The following is an 18,749-nucleotide window of genomic DNA, read 5'->3' as shown; positions in this document are numbered from 1 at the left end:
AACTCTGAGCATTCTAGAATTGTAAGTGAAGATATCACATATCTCCATGGCATTGAAATAGTGGTGGTTTTCTTAAGGAGACTCACATTTCCTCTGGGAAAGAAATTTTGAGCTGCTTGAGTGAAGCCTCTGGCTTTGTGCTGAAAAATTTTTATTCACTATTAGCATTAGTCATGAACCAAGGTAAAGAAGATTAAATAATTTAGTCTAAGCTAGAAGTAATGAAAAATTTACTGGCTATATCAGCTTTGAAGCATAATTCAAACTCAATCCAAGCATTTTATGTTTTCAGATCTCATATCACTAACTTATAGCTTTAACTTTGAAATAACTTTAGTGTAGAGGATTCTTAATTTGTTCACCATGTAAAGAAAAACCTAGATTTATGTAGTTACCTGCCAAAAACATCACTCATAAAAATAAAGGGGGAGGATTTTTCAATACACTTGTTAACGTTTGAAACTGAGACAGTTTTAACCTGCATTTATTTAAATAGATACATAGAACCAACAATTTATAATCAATCCTTGAATATTTTAAAATCATATTCTCTATAATACACTAATTAAAAACAAGCATTATTTGTTCTAAACCACCATGGCCTAAGGCCTTTACTGGTCAAAGGCAATTGAAAATAGCCAAAGAGCAAGGCCGGTGGTCTCAGAATAGTGATCCTTAGCCTTTGGGCTATTGTTTAACCATACAGCTAAAGAAATTTTACAGGACTATTTATTACCCACCATTAGCTGCCATTTTCATTCCTGAGTTAAAATTGTGATAAGAACAAGGACTGTGTCCTGATGAATCCAGTGACATCATTTTAGTTATCCTTATTAGTTCTTCTCATCTAAGTTAGAGGTGGCCACTGTCACTTCTTTTACATATTCTTTGCTCTTCCCTTCTATATGTTTCTGGAACTTCATTTTTTCTTAGCTGTCCATAAAGTTTAATTTTTAGCCTTATTAAACTCTCAATAGATTTCCATCAATGGCCATGATTTTTTTTTTTTTTTTGGAATTCAGTATTCTATTTCAATATGCTTTGTAAATCCCTTCCCTTAACAGCTTGCACAAACTTAAAATGTGCTTTTCCTCACATATGCTATTCCCCTTATTTTTTTTCTCTATTTGACACATGGCTGTCTCTATGGCTGAAGTGAAGGTTTTGAAGAAACTTAGCCATTTCATTTGGATTTGATCATCTGAAGCCTCACACCTCACCCAGAGTAGATGTCTGTAAATATTTGATGAATGAGGGGATGTTGAGAAATATGCCTTTGATAATATAGCTTAAGGAGCTCTGTAAATGCAAGTATTATATAACATCTTGGTTTTAAACAGCATCTCCTTTCAGTCCAGTTGCCTGGTATCAAAAATCACCCAAGTACTTCTGAAATTGTCTTTTATATACTTTGGACATGAGTTTGTTATTGGACTAGTGTTTCCAAATGATTATAGAAAAAAAAAGCAGATTCTGGGATGTAATTAGAACATTTTTGTCTTGGGCTTTGGTAATAGTAAACCAAAGTGAGAATTTTCAGGGGTAGCATCACTGGGCTCAATTGTGTAAGCACTTCTGCCTTTACAGTTCAAAGTATTCAAAGTCCAGCATCTGTTAAGGCAGGTAACAGAGACAACATGCTAACCAAACTTTTTTCTCATTTCCACTTTGAGTTATTAAGATAAATACCCTCTGCTCATCTAATACTGTAGTACTTTCTTTTGTGGGAGGTGGGATGAAAACCAACTAGCTCAGAGAGGCAGAGAAAGCACCCAGCTAACCTTCCTACTCTGCCCATGACCCAGAGGAAAAAAAAGCCTCTGTTACTCAGCTCATATCCCAGATGAAAAAAAAAGGCAAAAGCTTCCTCTTCTTTGCCACACTGTCTTAAATACTCTTTTCTCAAATCCCCTTCTTTCTGTTCAATTCCTGACTGTTGGTTTCTTGCTCTGCCTCTTGATCTACAGTTAACTGTATTTAATCTTGTGTACAGAAAGAAAGCTCATTTATAGCTCAGTTGGTAAAGGACTGTGGTTGACGTTCTTAAGCCAAACTTAAATCTCAAATCAGCCCACCTCGCATACACTGAGCTCAGTCATTTCACTGATACTAGCAGATATCGGTTTCTATGAGGTGAGAGGTGTTTATTTCCCCATGGTACACATCTTATGGGAGCTAATTTGTTGGCAGCAAACATCTATTTGAAACAGCTTCAGACATGAGAAAATGAAGGATGTAGCTGCTTTTCAAGGAGAGAGGGAGAAAAAGAGAGACAGACAGACAGACAGACAACAAACCTCATAGCTTCTTACCATTCATTGCTCTAGTGTTTCTATAATTCATGGTCCACAGCAGATACACAAATGAGACTTGAGTTTCTTAAAAGCATTAGATCATTAGCTCACTATTATTAATCTGATGAACAGTCAACTTTTATCTTCACCTCTATTCTTCATGGTCACTATAATAGTCTCTATAGTTACCCTTGGAAGGAATCAAGCCATAATTCTCTCAAAAGACACCAGGAAAAGATGCTTAGAGAAGACAGTGAACAGAAAATGAATTCCAAATTGGAGTCAAATAAAAGATAGATGATATGATGTAAAATACTCAATGTTGGTAAGAAAATGAATAGAAATGTTCAAGGTAATAGGAAATAACTCTAAAGGGTTGAATATATAAAGAGAAGGCAAGTTGGCGAAATCAGATGGATGTAAAAGGAGCTAGGCAAGCTGCCACTGGAGAGAAGCAATCAATAGGCTTTTCCAACTGCAATGCCAGGGAATGAAACAATGCCCAACAAGGCAAAATATTCGAAAAGGTGCCATAGTGATACCTATATTCTGGAAGTAACCCATTGCTACCCAATTGAACTTAAGACCCACGCAATAGAGAGAAGTTCATGCCTGCCACCGTAAATTTAGCCACCTTCTTGCGGGTGATGACGTCATGGTAGAACCTACTATTGCCACTTTCCTAAACCAGTATAATCTCCAACTTCATCCTAAGAAAGTATTTTGTGTCCATATATAAGTATAGCCCTCACCCGTCATCACAGAAGCTGCTCTTTGCAGCAGATTGAGAGCATTACAGAAAGTCACAACTAGCCAAAATACAGAGATGAACAGTTTGCTCACAATTAATACATTTCAACACAAACCGTACATTTCAGTCTCAGAGAACATAGAAGAGGGGGCAAAATATTACAAGAGCCAGAGGACCAGAACATTTGCTGTGAGAGATTCTTCTAGGAAGGGGACCCAACACAGGAAAAGATGGGGCTATGCCGAATGATGTTAGCCTGAGCAGCTTTCCAGGTGGATAGGTTAGTTGTGGTGTGTAGGTGCTATACAATTGTCAATAACCAATTTCCTAATGGTTGTACAAGGAATTGTGCACAATTAAATGTGCAGTTGAACTGGCCACTGCTTGTTCCCATAAGTATAAGGACCCATGCCGAGATTACTATTGGTAAATGTTCATATTTCAAAGTATTTGTACTCTCTATAAAGATGCCAAGTTGCCATTGACCTAGTCCTGTGCAGTTGCAGAAAGGGAATCTAGGGGGCTCTCACAAACCATGCAGAATTTGGCATCGATGGAACATGACTTTACAGAGAACAATTTAATTTCTACATTTTGGGCCATGGGTCAGATAATAGGTGTAAATAGTAGAAAATGTCTGAGGCTGATATCTGTTAATCTAGACTTTTACTGATCATGAGGTTTCTATAAACTCTGATACAAAATGTGAAACTGAGAGGCTCATTGCAGCAGAATTTTATTGAAAGAGAGGACAGGCTGGAAATGTCCCCTGCCACGTCCTGTGCTAATGACTCAAAATGATACAAAGGAGAATATCACAGGCTACATTTTCCTGGATTTTGTCATATACGTTAAATAGCCCTGGAGCTGTGTGTCATGCATTTCCCTTGAGCTGGCTGAGGTTGGGGTATAAGTCATTACCATCAATGGTATCCAGAAATAGTCAGCCCCTAAAGGGAGTCATGTCATGACACTGCCAACCCAGAGTCCTGTTGTCACCCAGAAGTCTCGCAGTCCTTATAGTTAGATGGGCTCCTTTGCCATTCCTGGGAACGACTTGACGCTACTGACTTCAGGTCCCATCATAGAAGTGACTCATGAAAAAATAAGTGACAAATAGTTGCACACAAATCTTACAGCTATATTAGGGAGCATAAATGAGTGAGGTGAAGTGAAAAGAGAAAGCACCCCTTTCTCATATTTTCTCTATTAACTTGTAGGCCCCGTGGATATTACTATTCAAGCCAAGTGTAATCCCTGTTTGTCAAATCCATGTAAAAATGATGGCACCTGTAACAATGACCCCGTTGATTTTTATCGATGTACCTGCCCATACGGTTTCAAGGTAAGTAGCACCCATAGTAGAAGGACATCACTTCCTATGGTAAAGCTTCTTCCTACTGTTCTTTCTCTGTGTACTAAGAGCTAGCTTGTTTCATCTGTACTTACACTAACATGGGCATTTCTTCTCCAGGGGCAGGACTGTGATGTTCCCATCCATGCCTGTATCAGTAACCCATGTAAACATGGAGGAACATGCCACTTAAAAGAAGGAGAAAATGATGGATTCTGGTAAGTAATCTGGCTGTGATATCTTTTGCCTGAACTGCTGTACCAAGTGTAACTAAATGCATGATATTTTTTCCCAAAAAGTCATTTTTTAAGAATTTAAGTATACAGAACATATGTAACCAGCTAGTCCACTTATACGAATCCTACATTTATTTTTTGATTTGCTTTTTCTTTGATAGTGTGTGATAAAAAGATGCAGTTCTCACTAAAACAGGAAATTAATGACTCATTTCCAGGACACTATATAAATAGACAAACATCCAATCTATTTTAAGCTATAATTATTAAATCATATATTATAGTTATTTCAAATATAATTCATAAATTATAAAATGAGTTTTTCTGTAATTTTTTATTCACATATTACACCCCAACCACAGTTTCTCCTCTCCCCACTGTCCCAGATCTGCACCCTTATGCCTTCCCCCAGTAAAGAGCAGACCTCCCAGGACATCGACCAAACACAGCATTGCAAGCTATCACAAAACTAAGCACATACCAAAACATGTAGGCTGAACAAGGCAACCCAGTAGGAGGAAAAGGGTCCTACAAGTAGACAAAAACGACAGTGACAGCCCCTACTCCCAATGTTATGATTCCTACAAGAACACCAAGCTACTCAGTCACAACATATATGCAGAGAACCTAGGTCAGACCCCTACAGGCTTCATATCTCTGCAACTTCCCATGAGACACAGTCAGCTGATTCCATATCCTCAAAATAAGTTCTTTATTAAGTCACACAAATAATTTTCCATAAGAACACTGATTTCCTACTGAAGCTTGTTAGAAAATTTACTTTTGGAAGAAATATATTCTATTTCTTTTACAAAAGAATTTCTAATTCATGTAGACCTCACTCAAATATTATTTTTAAATCTACTCTGAGTGAACTATACAATGCATTTTCCAGTGAAAATTGTATTTATTGAGACAGATAAAATGTTCACTTTTTATTCATTAAAACTTAGTCTTAGAGGATCATACATGCACATAATGCATTCTAAATACTCTCTGAAACCAACGTCTTTTGTTTTGATTTCATCCCTATCAAACCCAACTCCTCCCAAAAAGTAACATTTCAAGATTCATGTCTTTTTGATATAGAAATTTTTTCATTTTTTTATAGTTTTAAAGAGTGCTTTTTACATTTTTTAATTATTGAAAACTCTCAGGAACATTACACATAAAATTAGAGATGATACAATTTTAAAAGTCAGATTCACATTTTTATTTTAATCATGTCTATGTATGTGTGTCTGTTTGTGGGTATATGCATCTGAAATGCTGTTGCCTCACAGAGGCAGTGGTGTTGGATTTTCTCCTAGTTGGAGTTATAGATGCTTATGAACTGCTTGGTGTGAATGCTGTGAAGGGAATTTTGCTAGTTCTTTGAACTTTAACTATATTGGGATTTATTGACTTTTAAGACCATGGAGCCATTCTCCATATCATAGCCCTCATAAAATTTTCCTTTTTACATATTTTCTGGTTTGTTAGCTAGCACCTTAAATTGCTTACTTTAAATAAATTACATTGCAGTATATAATTTCAGAGCTTTGTAATTTTGGGGTATGTGCAGTCTCTTTAAAAAGATTCAGACCACAAAGTTCCAAAATGCATCTAAAGAAGTAGTTTGCCTTTACTTCCCCTATGTTCAGGTGTACCTGTGCTGATGGGTTTGAAGGAGAAAACTGTGAAGTCAATATTGATGATTGTGAAGATAATGACTGTGAAAATAACTCGACATGTGTTGATGGAATTAACAACTACACATGCCTTTGCCCACCAGAATACACAGGTACGAAGAATAGGAAATGTAGCCTCAAACTGTTTATCAATTTGAAAGCATCATCACACTATTATATTTATTTACCAAGCCATCCTTACTCAATAACTGGAAGATTTAATTGTAACAACAGAAATACATGAGGATTGTTTTATCCCACCCATCAAAAGGTACCCCAAACTCAGTTTAACACATGCAACTTTCTTATAAAGCCATGATCTGTAGAAGAGTAAAAGAGGATGCTGTCATGCTGAAACTTTTCATTCACTCAAACTACTTTCCATCTATAGACTATTTTGCCAATCTATATTTGTGCATTTCTTTACACAGCCTAGATCCAATTCAGCAACTGAGATTAATAATATCAATCATTTCTCTTCAGTAGTGGAAGCTTACCTCCAGAAAGCTGTCCCTCAATGGGTGTTCTATCAGGAAGATGAGCTCTTTGGAAACTCTTATGAAACAATTAATTTTTCCCCAATGATTTGTCTATTGTTGATAAACCTGATCAGATTACTGAAACTGCTAAACATTTTTCTTAATTTAGACCAATTTTCTATAAAGTCAGCATCAAGTTTCTCCCTTGTCTGTTTTTAAAGAATAGCTTTTCCGTTGGTTCATGCGGCTAGGAATGGGAAATGTAATAGTCAGCTTTCACTTTAACAAAGCAACCAAAAGTGACAGAGAAAAGAGGATGATGTGTGGTATACCAGAAGATAAACACAGATCACGGGTCTGTCATTGCTGCTGAAGCTGCCATTTTCATTTTACTGGATGTTTTTATTTGTTGTAAATAATATATAATTAATAATTTCAAATAATTATGTAAGTAGCTAAGATTAATATTTCTAAACACCAAATGCAATCATATTTATGTAGCTAACTTTCCCAGAGTTCTGAAGGAATAATTGAAATCTGAAATGAAAGATACAAAATTGTGCATTATGCTAAATATTGTTCTTCATAGTAAGATATGTTTTTATAGGAAAATGCAACATAAAGTAAAGAGGTTCAATTTTGGCAACCTAGATGTGTTTAGATGTTTCTAAAGTTGACTTTTCCATGGAGTCATAGTAGTAAAGCACTAGATATAGACACACAGATAATAGGTAGATAATAGACAGATAGATGGATAGATGGATAGATAGATAGATAGATAGATAGATAGATAGATAGATAGATAGATAATGGATCAATAGATAGATAAATAGATAGTTGATAACTAGGTAGATATAGATAGATAATAGATAGATACATACACATAGATACAAAATTAAATATATAGATACATACATAAAAGCTATCATTCTAGGGGTTAGAATTTGATCCTTTTTTACAGCTTTTCATTAACAAAGTAGAGCAAGTGTATTCTAACACACCTGTGCTGGATAGATTTTAGTTGCTCCACAGGTTTTCCTGCCCATCTCTATCATTCTGTCACATGCCAGATATCTTCTGCTATGTTAGAGCCATAGATTTTAATCTCTTATAGGAATCCCAAAATTCTGAGATCTATTGAATCAGCTATTTATATGTGTGTAAGAACTGCAGGGTTTAAACTAGAGCCTGTTTCTTAGTCGTCCCTAGGACAGAGATACTTTCTAGTTCCATTGTTGCTCTGCTGACTAAATAGGCTTTTGGACCCACTTATTTGTGAGACTTTTACAAGCCCACTCTCTTGATCCCACGAGAGAAATCAGGCTCCCAGGCACTGGAATACTATTAAAGCCCTCTAAGTTGTTCTGGGCACAGAAACCAGGAGTTTACGTACACTCTCTTCCTGGTGTAACCGAGGGACAGGATTATCTGTGTGTTAAGATCCTTGTATGTCGTTTTATGATAATTTGCATAAGGTGGCAACACATCCAAGTCTGTGTGGAGCATGTCCTGCTGCATTGCCTTTCAGTTTCCTAATTTCATTCTGATAATTCAGAACAACTTTAGAGTATTTCTCTTACCTGCTCTGCTTCAGTTCCCAAGCTCTTTTGTGCCCTCTAAGAAATTCATTTCCGTGTTCCCTCCTTTAAGAGTGTGGTACAGTCTCCCTTCTCCAAGGATGTCAGATTTCATTCTTTTCACTATCTCATAATAACTAAAGGCTTAGATAAACCAATTTTTTTTTGCCAAAATGTGGCATTCTTAAAAGGTGTCATGAAGGATCCTACCATGACTATCACATACCATCTGTCTCTGAAAAAGAACCTGGACACCATTACTCTTTTTATTTGTAGCTATTAGAAATATTGTTCTGCCTTAATTTGGGCAAAGGATCAAGATAAATATTGAAGTGTAGACTGAGCGTGGCATAGAGCAGAGAGAGAATACTTTTATTACATTGGCCTGAGTCCCCTGGGTCATGAAGGATTTGACAACTTTGCAATAGAGAAGATGTCTAAATGGGATAAATTCATAAGTCACCTCTAAACTGTAGAGCTTTTGCACATCTGAAATGAGTGCAGTTACAAAATGTCAAACAACTATCCACAGATTCTGAGATGGGTGACATATAGGTGACCCTTGCTTACAGCAAAACACAAGTCAGAATCTAGAATTCTGTGTCATGTTTAATCCATATCTGCAGTTATAGAGGGATTTCCTTATAATGTGATTTTATTATTTTAAATTTTAGTTGGAATCTGATTAATGAGCATGAGTTCAAGAACAGAAACCCCGCTATACTCACAGAATATAATAATAATGTTACCATTGTTTTAAAATCATCTAAGCTGTCTGTTGCTTTTTTTCCTTTGAATTTTTTTTTTACTCTGTATCTCAAATGCATACAGTGAGCACATAAGTTCTATTTGATAGCAGCAAGTAAGGGTAGTAAGTAAAGCTTCACCAGGAATGCTTGTAAACCACAGTATTAGCAATGCCTGCATTCAGTTAACATCAATGTTGAGACATATAGTTGTCATTGGAGAAAATTCAGAGATCTGAAGAGAATATGACAAGGAAATCAGCACATGGCAAGCAGCCTTTGAATCTAAGCTAGAAATACTTAAGTTGCAGACTTTAAATACATTCAGAAATGTATAAAGAATAATTAAGCCCTGAGTAGCCAAACCTCACAGTTCATAGGTAATGATTTATTTTCTGCCCTTTTCTGATAAAACTGTGTGGTTCGATAGTGTTTTCCTGGTATATAAACTGTACTGGAATCCCCTTACTTTAATTAGCAAATGTATTTTTCTCTACATGTTAGAGCTACTTTCTTCTCTCCTAGATGGAAGACATTTCATTGCTAGCATTATTCAAGAAAAGTTATTTTTTAAATTTAGTTCTCTGTGGTTCTATATTAAAATCAGCTATTTGAAGTGTGGGGAAATAAAGATTTAGTAATATTAATTTTTTAAAAGAATTCCATAGTTTTAATTTAGCTTCAGGGATTTGAGGGCTTGGTTTATTTTCTTAATTATTAGTATATATGCTTTATAAAAACAAAACATTTCTTATGGAAAAGTTATCAAAGAATTCCTTGAGTTAGATAAACTCAAAGTGTAAAAAATGAAAATTAGGACTATAGCATGTTTAAAATGTTGAAGCTGTGTAAATCTTTTCTTAGACAGTGTTATATTTGGAGCTGATCTGAGGAAAAATAGCTTTGCTATGGTAAATATTGGTCTGGTGGATATATGTCTTCGATAAGCTTACCTACGCAGGGCGACATAAAAGTATGTACACTTTGGTCACATTTCAAGCTTTCCTGTTAAATAGAATTATTCAGCACCATGGCAGTCTCAATACTAACCGGGTGTGTATATTCTCAGAGTTTATCTTCTGAAAAATATAAGAAACTTTTTAACCCTCCCATTTTGTCTCTGGGCCCCTACACAAACGTTCACTTCACATTTACTACAGGAAACCTGCAAGTGTCAATCACCCCATTTAGATGCCCATCTCTAGCCCCCTGTGATGGCTGCCTTTACTTTTGCCCTACTCTTCTCCATGTTTGTGTGTTTAGCCAGCTGTAGGTAAGAAGTCTAAGCCTGGCTTCAGTTTGCTCTCTCACCCTGGCTTTTCTGTTGTAAATGCTGCGCGTTGGCTTCATGTGTGCTACTGTTGCATTGCAATGTAAAAAGTCTTTTGTCTCTTCTGTCTTTGTCGCTGCCAGCTGCTAATCTGAATGAGGTGGAAAAAGGTTAGTTGCTCTTTTTAAGTCTATTATGCCTTTCACTTTAGTTCTCCTCTGTCTTTTAAAGCTACGAGATTTTACCAGATGTGCTGGGTAAAGATGACGGCAAGAGATGAAGTCAGAGAGTTCTATGCCAAATAATCTTTATAGATCCTTAATATATGTATAGCTGCATGAAGCACTACAGAATGGTTGATTGAAATACACTGGATCGATTTATAGAAGGCTGTGCTAGAACCCTGAGTGAGGGGAAAATGTGCCTAAAAATAAGAACTTATATTTTCTACTTGTCTATATGCCTTTGCATTTTTAAAGCTATCATCGGGATATATTATTTTTATAATGAAAAATTATATAATTCTTATTTGTAAACATTAAACCTTTATATCCTGTGAAAAATCTGAAAATGTATGTAGTAATTGAAACACTTACACAATATATATATACTTATACAATATATATAAATATATTATATATGGGGCTGCATATTCAATATAAGTTGCTTATCTAGCATGTACAAGACCCTGGTTCATGTTTCTAAAAGACGTTAAGTCTCAAGTGCAGGAACCACTAGAGTATGCTAGTCTTGATGGGCCCTGGTATACAAAAAACACTTGCAGTTTTGTAAGAACGGTGCAAGGATATATGCATATCTAGTCTCATATGTTGTTGAGCACTTTCATTTCTGTTGATGTGTTCAGGTGATTTGCTGTGTTTGCCCACTTAGTTATATTGTGTGCAGAGTGAAGTTGGAAAACATGTAAAAAAAAATGCTGTCATCTTTTAGACTAAAAATTATAGCTTGCTTTGCAGCCTGCTATTATAGCCACTACTTCCTTGGTTCAGTATCCCCTTTCCATTTTAAAAGTACAAAAGCAACTGATGCTCTGCCTAAGGCCAACTATACCTCCAGATCATGGCATAAATTATTTTGTCATATGGATATATATTTAGTTACTAATGTGTATAGCCTCTCAGAAACAAGCTTGTCAGGGCAGCACCACTTTAAATTACCACATGGTTTTGTGTGCTGACTAAATTTTTCACTTATGTTTATAAAGGCTCTTTTACTGCAAATAATTTGCTGTTGACTTAATTATCTTTTAAAAGCAAATCTTTGTGGTTGGTTGAAATGGCAGTAACATATACGTTTATGGATACAGACAGTAGAATGCTGACCTATGGCTTTATAAATCAGTCATATTTTATGGTACAGTGTATACTTACTCAAGAATATGCATCTTGTAAGTACAATATCATGTCTACCTGAACCTCTATCATCCACTGCAACCTAGCTACCTTTTAATAGACCAGTCCAACTTGAAGCTACCTCCAGTCTTGGCTACTTTTCACATCCTATATTACTGCTATTTGTTTATGCAAAACCAGCTTTCCTTTCTGTTCCATCTGATTCCCACAGACCACGATCCTTGTAGACCTTTGAAACAGTTAGCTATTGTCTCAAAACAACCACCTCAGAGCAATTTGTCTTATTAGTTGCAAATTAGAGAAAGGACATAATCAGTGCCTAAACAACTAATAATTCTGAGAACCAGGCTACACTTCGTCCCAGAACACTTGATAATGGTAAATGAGGTTGGAAGTGCTTAGTCTTTAGTCTCCATGTCCTAGAACCAACTTCCTTAATAGGGCCTCAATGGTTTACTTATAACGACCCTCGTTCTTCATGTAGATGTTTGAGAATAACAACCATGAAAAGAAACTTTAGGAAAACATTAGGATGGGGAATTTTCATAATTCCGGAATGTTGGGGGAGGAGCCTGATATGAGAGGTTTCACACTGTTTAGGTTATGTCTGATGTCATTTCTTCAGGCAGAAGAATGGGAATTTGATAGACAACTGTACCTGAGAAATGTGCACATAAGCTAGATCTTTCTGTACGTTCATCACATTTATTTTACTTTTAAGTTTTTGCTTTTATGTTCACTATAAATATAAAGACTGTATTTAGGGCTAGGTGGTCATTCCTCTTAGCTCTTGCACATTGACACCTGGACAAGGACACACTAAATGTATCAGACAAGGATGTATTGAAAGCTGGAAGAACACCCGGCAGTATTTTTAGGCTCCGTGCATCATTTTCAGTATTTGTGATCTCTTGATAACAGGGACTCGCGTTCTTAGTTTTGCGTGGAAATACACAAGGACTGCGTGTCAAAGTGAATATTGCTATGGACATAGCTGAGTTCTTTCAATATGGAAAGCTAATGCTGTAGTCTCCTTTAACTGGAGAAAGTACTTTGGCAATCTTGCAAGGTCATGCGGTTTCTATTCATCTTCCACCTTTGAGAGCTTTCTTAAACGCATTTGAATCTCAGAAAACCTTTTAGAGAAACTGCTCTCATTGGTTCACAGACAGTGCCCACTGAGTGCAGAACAAGAGTCGACTTAACCTGTCCTATTTCATCTCATTGGGGCTTATTTACTTTGAAAAGGGAATCTAATTTTCTTTGGACCTGCAGAAGCTATTAAAATGGGCTAAATTCCTTAGCCATAGAAATCTGAAGGAAGTACTAAAAGGCACCTCCTTTCTAGATTTGTTTACTTGGAGAGGTAAGTTTTTCCCATTTAAACATGCGTAAGATGTTTGCTGAGAAAATATCTAAGGCAGGACACTATGCTAAATATTGAAAGTGATACAAAAGCCACGAAGCACCCAGCCAGTACTAGCTGTGTTTCTCAACTGTAGGTTTAAATCAGGTCATATACTTGGCTGGTGCAAAGGCACTGCTTCTCACAATTCAAGAACATTCACAGCTAAACCTAGATATGTTAGGGACAGACTTCGTCACTGATCACACTGTGTGGGAATCAAACATCACTGAGCAGCCCTTGATAATTTCATTTAGAAAACAGAAATTCACAAAAAAAATAATTTTTGTTTGTGTCGTCCATCCTATGAAACATCTGGGAACCTGACTGCCTTGCACATTCTCCTGAGCCTTTCTTTACCAAACTGCGACTCACATCATATCACAAGGTTTGCCTATAGCACTACCCCCATTATGAGCAAGCTATATTTGGCACACCAAAAGGACAGCTGTCAGTAGCTTGTGGGTCTTCAAGATGTCACAGCCCCCTTCAGCAGGCCCCTATACTCCTATAATAAACAACTGAACTCCTTAACTTTAGAAACCAAGGGGCAACTGCATAGTTCATGGTCATATCTTGAAGGTCAACTAGTTATTTGTAATTGAGAAGGCAAGTTGCAGACCAGTGGGCCCCAAAAAGCAATGGATTATGAAGAGAATCCTCAGGAACTTGCTGTTCACAAGTTGCTGACAGAAGCCAGGTCATTCATTGCTCTCATCACTAATAAGCATATTAATATTTAGATGGGAGACTTGATATTTCTTTGGTTTTACAAATAGGCTCTGGCACCTAAAGCCATAGCTTTTAAGGCAATGTGTACCATAAGCCTGATAGATCAGGCAAATAAGAAAACATAAGTACAGTCTATCCTTCATAGCTACAGACTACACATATGAACATTCAGCCAACCATAGATCAGGCATATATATCAGGAAAATTATCTCTCGACTAATTGTGCATATGCTCTTTTTTTCTTGTCCATACCCTCTAGAGCTTAACAGCCATTTGCTTTTACACAGTGTTAGGAAGATTGCATAATCAAGAGCTATTTAAAATTGTAGGAGATGAGGAGATGGAAAAACAGTTCAGTGATTAAAAGCACTGACTGCACTTGCAGAGCACATGGAGGTCCAGTTCCCATCACCCACATCATGTGGCTCAGTATTATCTGAACTCCAGATCCAAGCAATTCAGTGTCCTCTTCTGGATGCCTGGACACTGCACTCATATCCATAAACCATACAGATGTACATATGTACACGTGTGCACACATGCATGTGCACATACACACTCCTATTTAAAAATAATAGTTCACAAGGAAATATGCCTAGGTTGTTAGGAAACCCTAGTACATTTACATAAGGGCTTGAGGACAAACATCAGCTGGACTGATTCCTGATGGAGTTGAAGGCTGACTGTCTTTTCCTCTCAGAGCAGATGGGATCCTTATAATGTATATGAGATTCTGATTTTAGTTTTATATCCAGACAAAGAGAAGCACTCAGGCCTGGTCCTGTTAACCATTCTCCAACATGCCATTTGTGGGCTAACACTCTCAGACACACTGTCACTGGGCTCATCGTGATTTTCTACAGTCATAATCACTTTTTCTACAAAAGAAACTGTGAAGTAATAAAATTGTAAAACTGACTGACCTACCATGTATGATGTGAACCTAGACCCTCTGCTCAGATGTCGTAGACAGACAGCACAGTCTCCTTTAGGGTCCCAGAATATGATGAGTAGGGACTGCTTCTGACATGGACTCCGCCACCCCTACCAAAGTTGATCGCTTCCCCCTGGCAGGGCAGCCTGGCCAGACTACAGAGGAAGAGGATACAGGTAGTACAGATGAGACTTGTTAGGCTGAGGTCAGATGTTAGGGGAGAAGGGAGGGAGAGGGCATGAGGGAGGGAAGTGAAGAAGGAGGGGGCAACAATTGGGATATAAAGTGAATAAATTAGAAAAAAAAAAAAGACTGACCTAGGATAATATTGAAGGCGTGTGTGCCTCTGAACAGTCTCCAGCTGTTTCATTCGCTTGCTCCTTTAGGTCACCTGTGACTTCTTTGCCTTTGTTAACATTTAAAATACATTTCCCCACAAGCAGCAAGCAGGGCAGTACTAAGCTTTTTCCACTGAGTACATGATTGATGGGAATGGAGATTTCCAAAAATGTACAGAAAGGAACCCTTTGCCCCCACCTGGCATATTTTAAAGAATAAAATTCCATGTACTTTATCAGGTTGGCTGCTTATTTCAACACCTTCTCTTGCTGATGGAATGCTGATATAATAAAATTAGTGCAATCTACCCAGGCTTTTCTTACACAAAACTTTCGAAGAATGATGTGTGTTACTTTGTACAAGTGTGTATCCTGGGGATTCTGTCAGGAATTCAGACAGACTTCCTCCCTTGTTACAACAGTATTTATAAATGTCATAACTGATTAGGTTTAACACTAGTAACCCAATTAAGTTATTAGATCGCTGCCCTGTATCCCTCCTCCTTCATATCAATATTAATTATACTCACTCATATAGTCAAAAAATCTACTTTGATCAGATTTAACAATAGTCTGCATTGTCGCCCTCTCATTCCCTCCCATGTATTCATGCATCCACAATTCTCAGAATTTATTCCCTTTAAGCCAAAGGAGAAATGAATCTAGTTGACTTAGCAGAGGTTAGCCACAGTAGGACCTAACAGTTGTGTGTCCACTAACACCATGCAATAGTTTTTTTCATTCCTTTTTGTTGTAGATATTCCTAACTGGAATTCAAAGTTTAGGATGTTAGAAAATTTGGATAGGCTCTCCCTCAGTTACTAGTTAGAACCCTTCCCTGCTGCTACATTTTGTGTAAAATAAATTAGTAGTTTAAACAGTGAATTTGAGGTAGAAAATTCCAGAAATAGTGATCCCGGTACAAAATTGATATATTATTTTCTAGAGAGAAAGTAATCCATTGTCTTCACTATATATCTTGAATTTTTCCTTTGTTTTACTTTTGCTAATAAAATTAAGTTAGATGTGCCCATTGCTGATTCTATGGCCTCCTATGGAACCCTGCTATCCTTGGCAGCCTTTGCATCCTCCAAACAGGAGTTTCTTACATCCTACTTAGGTACACGTGACATCTCTATGTCTCTCTCATTCAGAAAACCCAGTCTGTTCTTCCTCACAACATCTTCCTTTGAGAGCACCATGAAGCTTTCTTGTTTAGTATTCCAGAAAGAGTGAGGTAATGTTAAATGTGGTTGTGATATAGTGGGATTAATATCTTTCTCTTTCCCCTCTCCTAGGTGGAAAAATTCCACAAAAACGGGAACAACTTTTCATTGTTGGCACCATTATACCCCACACATGTTTGTGGGGTCTCATACATAGTTGACATTAAAAATATGGGTCAAAACAGAGAAGTTCAGTCCTCACCCCTTATCAAGCAAATTTCTCTCTACAACAGATAGAGATCATTATGGAAAACTACAACCAATCTAAATGCAGAGTTGTGGAGCCTAGTTCCAATGAATAAATTTACAAAACACACCCAGATACCTAAGACAGAGGAAGCATTGAAGAAGAAAGGCAGAAAGATTGTTAAGAGCAGAGGATCAGGGGGTTTGAGGTGAGACTGTCTCCTACTAATGTCAGAAAACTAACTCATTATTAAGTCTCACCAACATGACCTCCTAAATAGAAGAGCAAGGGCAATGGCAGTATACATTCCACAGTGAATGAAGAAAAGCCCTGGAGGCCTCAACCCTAATCGAAGAACTACAGGAAACCAGGAAATGCTGAGATAGGAGCAAATGTCTTCCCAGGGGAAGACAACACCATCTGGTTATCCAATACTAACTGAACAGCCTTGGAAACAAACATACAAATAACATTATACAGACTGAGCATATAGTTAGAAATGTTTAGTACATGCATATACATATATGCTTGTAAAGACAACTAATGAGAAAAGAGGCCATGAATCCCAAAAGAGCAAGAAGGGGTACGTGGAAGCGTTTAGAAGAAGAGGGAAAGGGAAAATGATGTGATTATATTGTAATCTCAAAAATGAAAGGGACAAGGCCACATTATGTGTCTTAGCAACTCCATTTTGAGACTCAAGCATTAAAGACAGCATTCTGTCTTTCTATCCAAGGGTCGAATCTAATAAGGAATCTTTGTTGGCCTAAAGTTATATTTAAAAGAAGTAAAGGCATTAAGAAATATTGATTTAATTTACTAAAAGCTCATTTAATTAAAAAATGGGGTGATGGTAAAAGTCATTTATCTGTTAAGAATTATTACAAAAAACAACTGATAGAATGTGGTATAAATATTAAGGTTGTAGTAAAAATTTGAATAAAAAGAGGAGAGAATAAAGAAGGATGATAAACGGAAGATCCTCGTTGTGTTTTAAAATATGGCAGTGATATCATTGAACCACATGTATCTAAAATAAGGCAGGAGTCAAGCCCACTCAAAGAACTGTTTCCCAGAAGAGCCCTCAGTGTGCATTGAGGCGTTTGCCTCTTCCTTATTTTACTGGAACTGCAGGGGCTCTGGGCTTACACTGACATTTATTCCCACCGAATGAAATAATGTTGTATTGTATAGTGCAGTGCAGTGCTCTCTGTTATCCTCCTATCTACATTATCCATCTCTTTAGAAGAATTTTTCTTTTATAAAAAGGCTATTTTGGAGACACTGTTAAGCTTTACATCTTCAATCTAAAACTTCTTTTATCAATAAAGAACAGTGGCCCAGGACAATAAAACCAGTTCATTTCAAACAGACAATTCTTTTATATTTTGCATATAGTTTCAGAAGTCTCTTCCAAGATGTAAAACACATCACACACACACATACATGCACATGCGTGCACGCGCGCACAGACACACACACACACACACACACACACACACACACACACATTATTTTCATCCATGAGAATAGATTCTTCCCAAAAATCTTTTTATGCTGAGTCATTCTTCACTCCAAATCAAGATTATAAACTCTGACGACCCAGTTTCCACTGCTCCACTTAGGAAATAGCCATCACAGTTTTTATGCAACCCAGGGCATCCCGGCAAGTATACTGGAGCAGTAGTCAGTAATTACCTTGAAGCAGCAGGTGTAAATTAGAGCTGTCCTGAGCAAACCAGGATAAATGGCCATATTACCACTGCATCAAAATTTGCAGGGGAAAAATATCTTCGCCAGGGGTTTACAAACGAATGATTTACGGCTGTTTCTCAAGGGTGGACTTGGTGGAATTGTACTCTCTTAGGACCATGGGCATCAAGCAGTATGATACAGAATTTCTTCATTTGTAACTCATTTTTAACCACTCAGAAATACACAGTGAGGTTGAACAAAGAACCACAGGTGACTTCATGACAACCAAAAATATATACTTCTATTTAGGAGATGTAGTATGTGGCATGTTGTCTTTGGAAAGTTCTGGCATGGGCAGATGTTGTTTGTGAACTACCCCAGGTCTACATTCATCAGTCTTTGTTCTCCCAGGTACCAGCCACAGCACTAATCATCATGGTTCACTCTTTTTTTTTTTCATCAAATTCCTTTTTTTTTTACTT

The 18,749-nt window shown here is 37.0% G+C and overlaps 1 protein-coding gene across 2 annotated transcripts in view; it reads left to right on the top strand.

Annotated features, from left to right (window-relative positions):
- SLIT2 (slit guidance ligand 2) overlaps positions 1-18,749 on the top strand; it is a 339,504-nt gene that overhangs the window by 287,604 nt on the left and 33,151 nt on the right. For both annotated transcript variants that reach the window (XM_084798055.1, XM_084798054.1), the window contains 3 exons: positions 4,266-4,390; positions 4,520-4,617; positions 6,279-6,418. In XM_084798055.1, coding sequence (XP_084654181.1) covers positions 4,266-4,390; positions 4,520-4,617; positions 6,279-6,418 — 363 coding nt within the window. The remainder of the gene's footprint in view (positions 1-4,265; positions 4,391-4,519; positions 4,618-6,278; positions 6,419-18,749) is intronic.

This window comes from Acomys minous (genome assembly GCF_964271855.1).
Source record: "Acomys minous genome assembly, chromosome: 10".
Taxonomy (NCBI): Eukaryota; Metazoa; Chordata; class Mammalia; order Rodentia; family Muridae; genus Acomys; species Acomys minous.
Note: the sequence above shows the minus strand (reverse complement) of the source record. Positions and strands in the feature narration are given on the sequence as shown.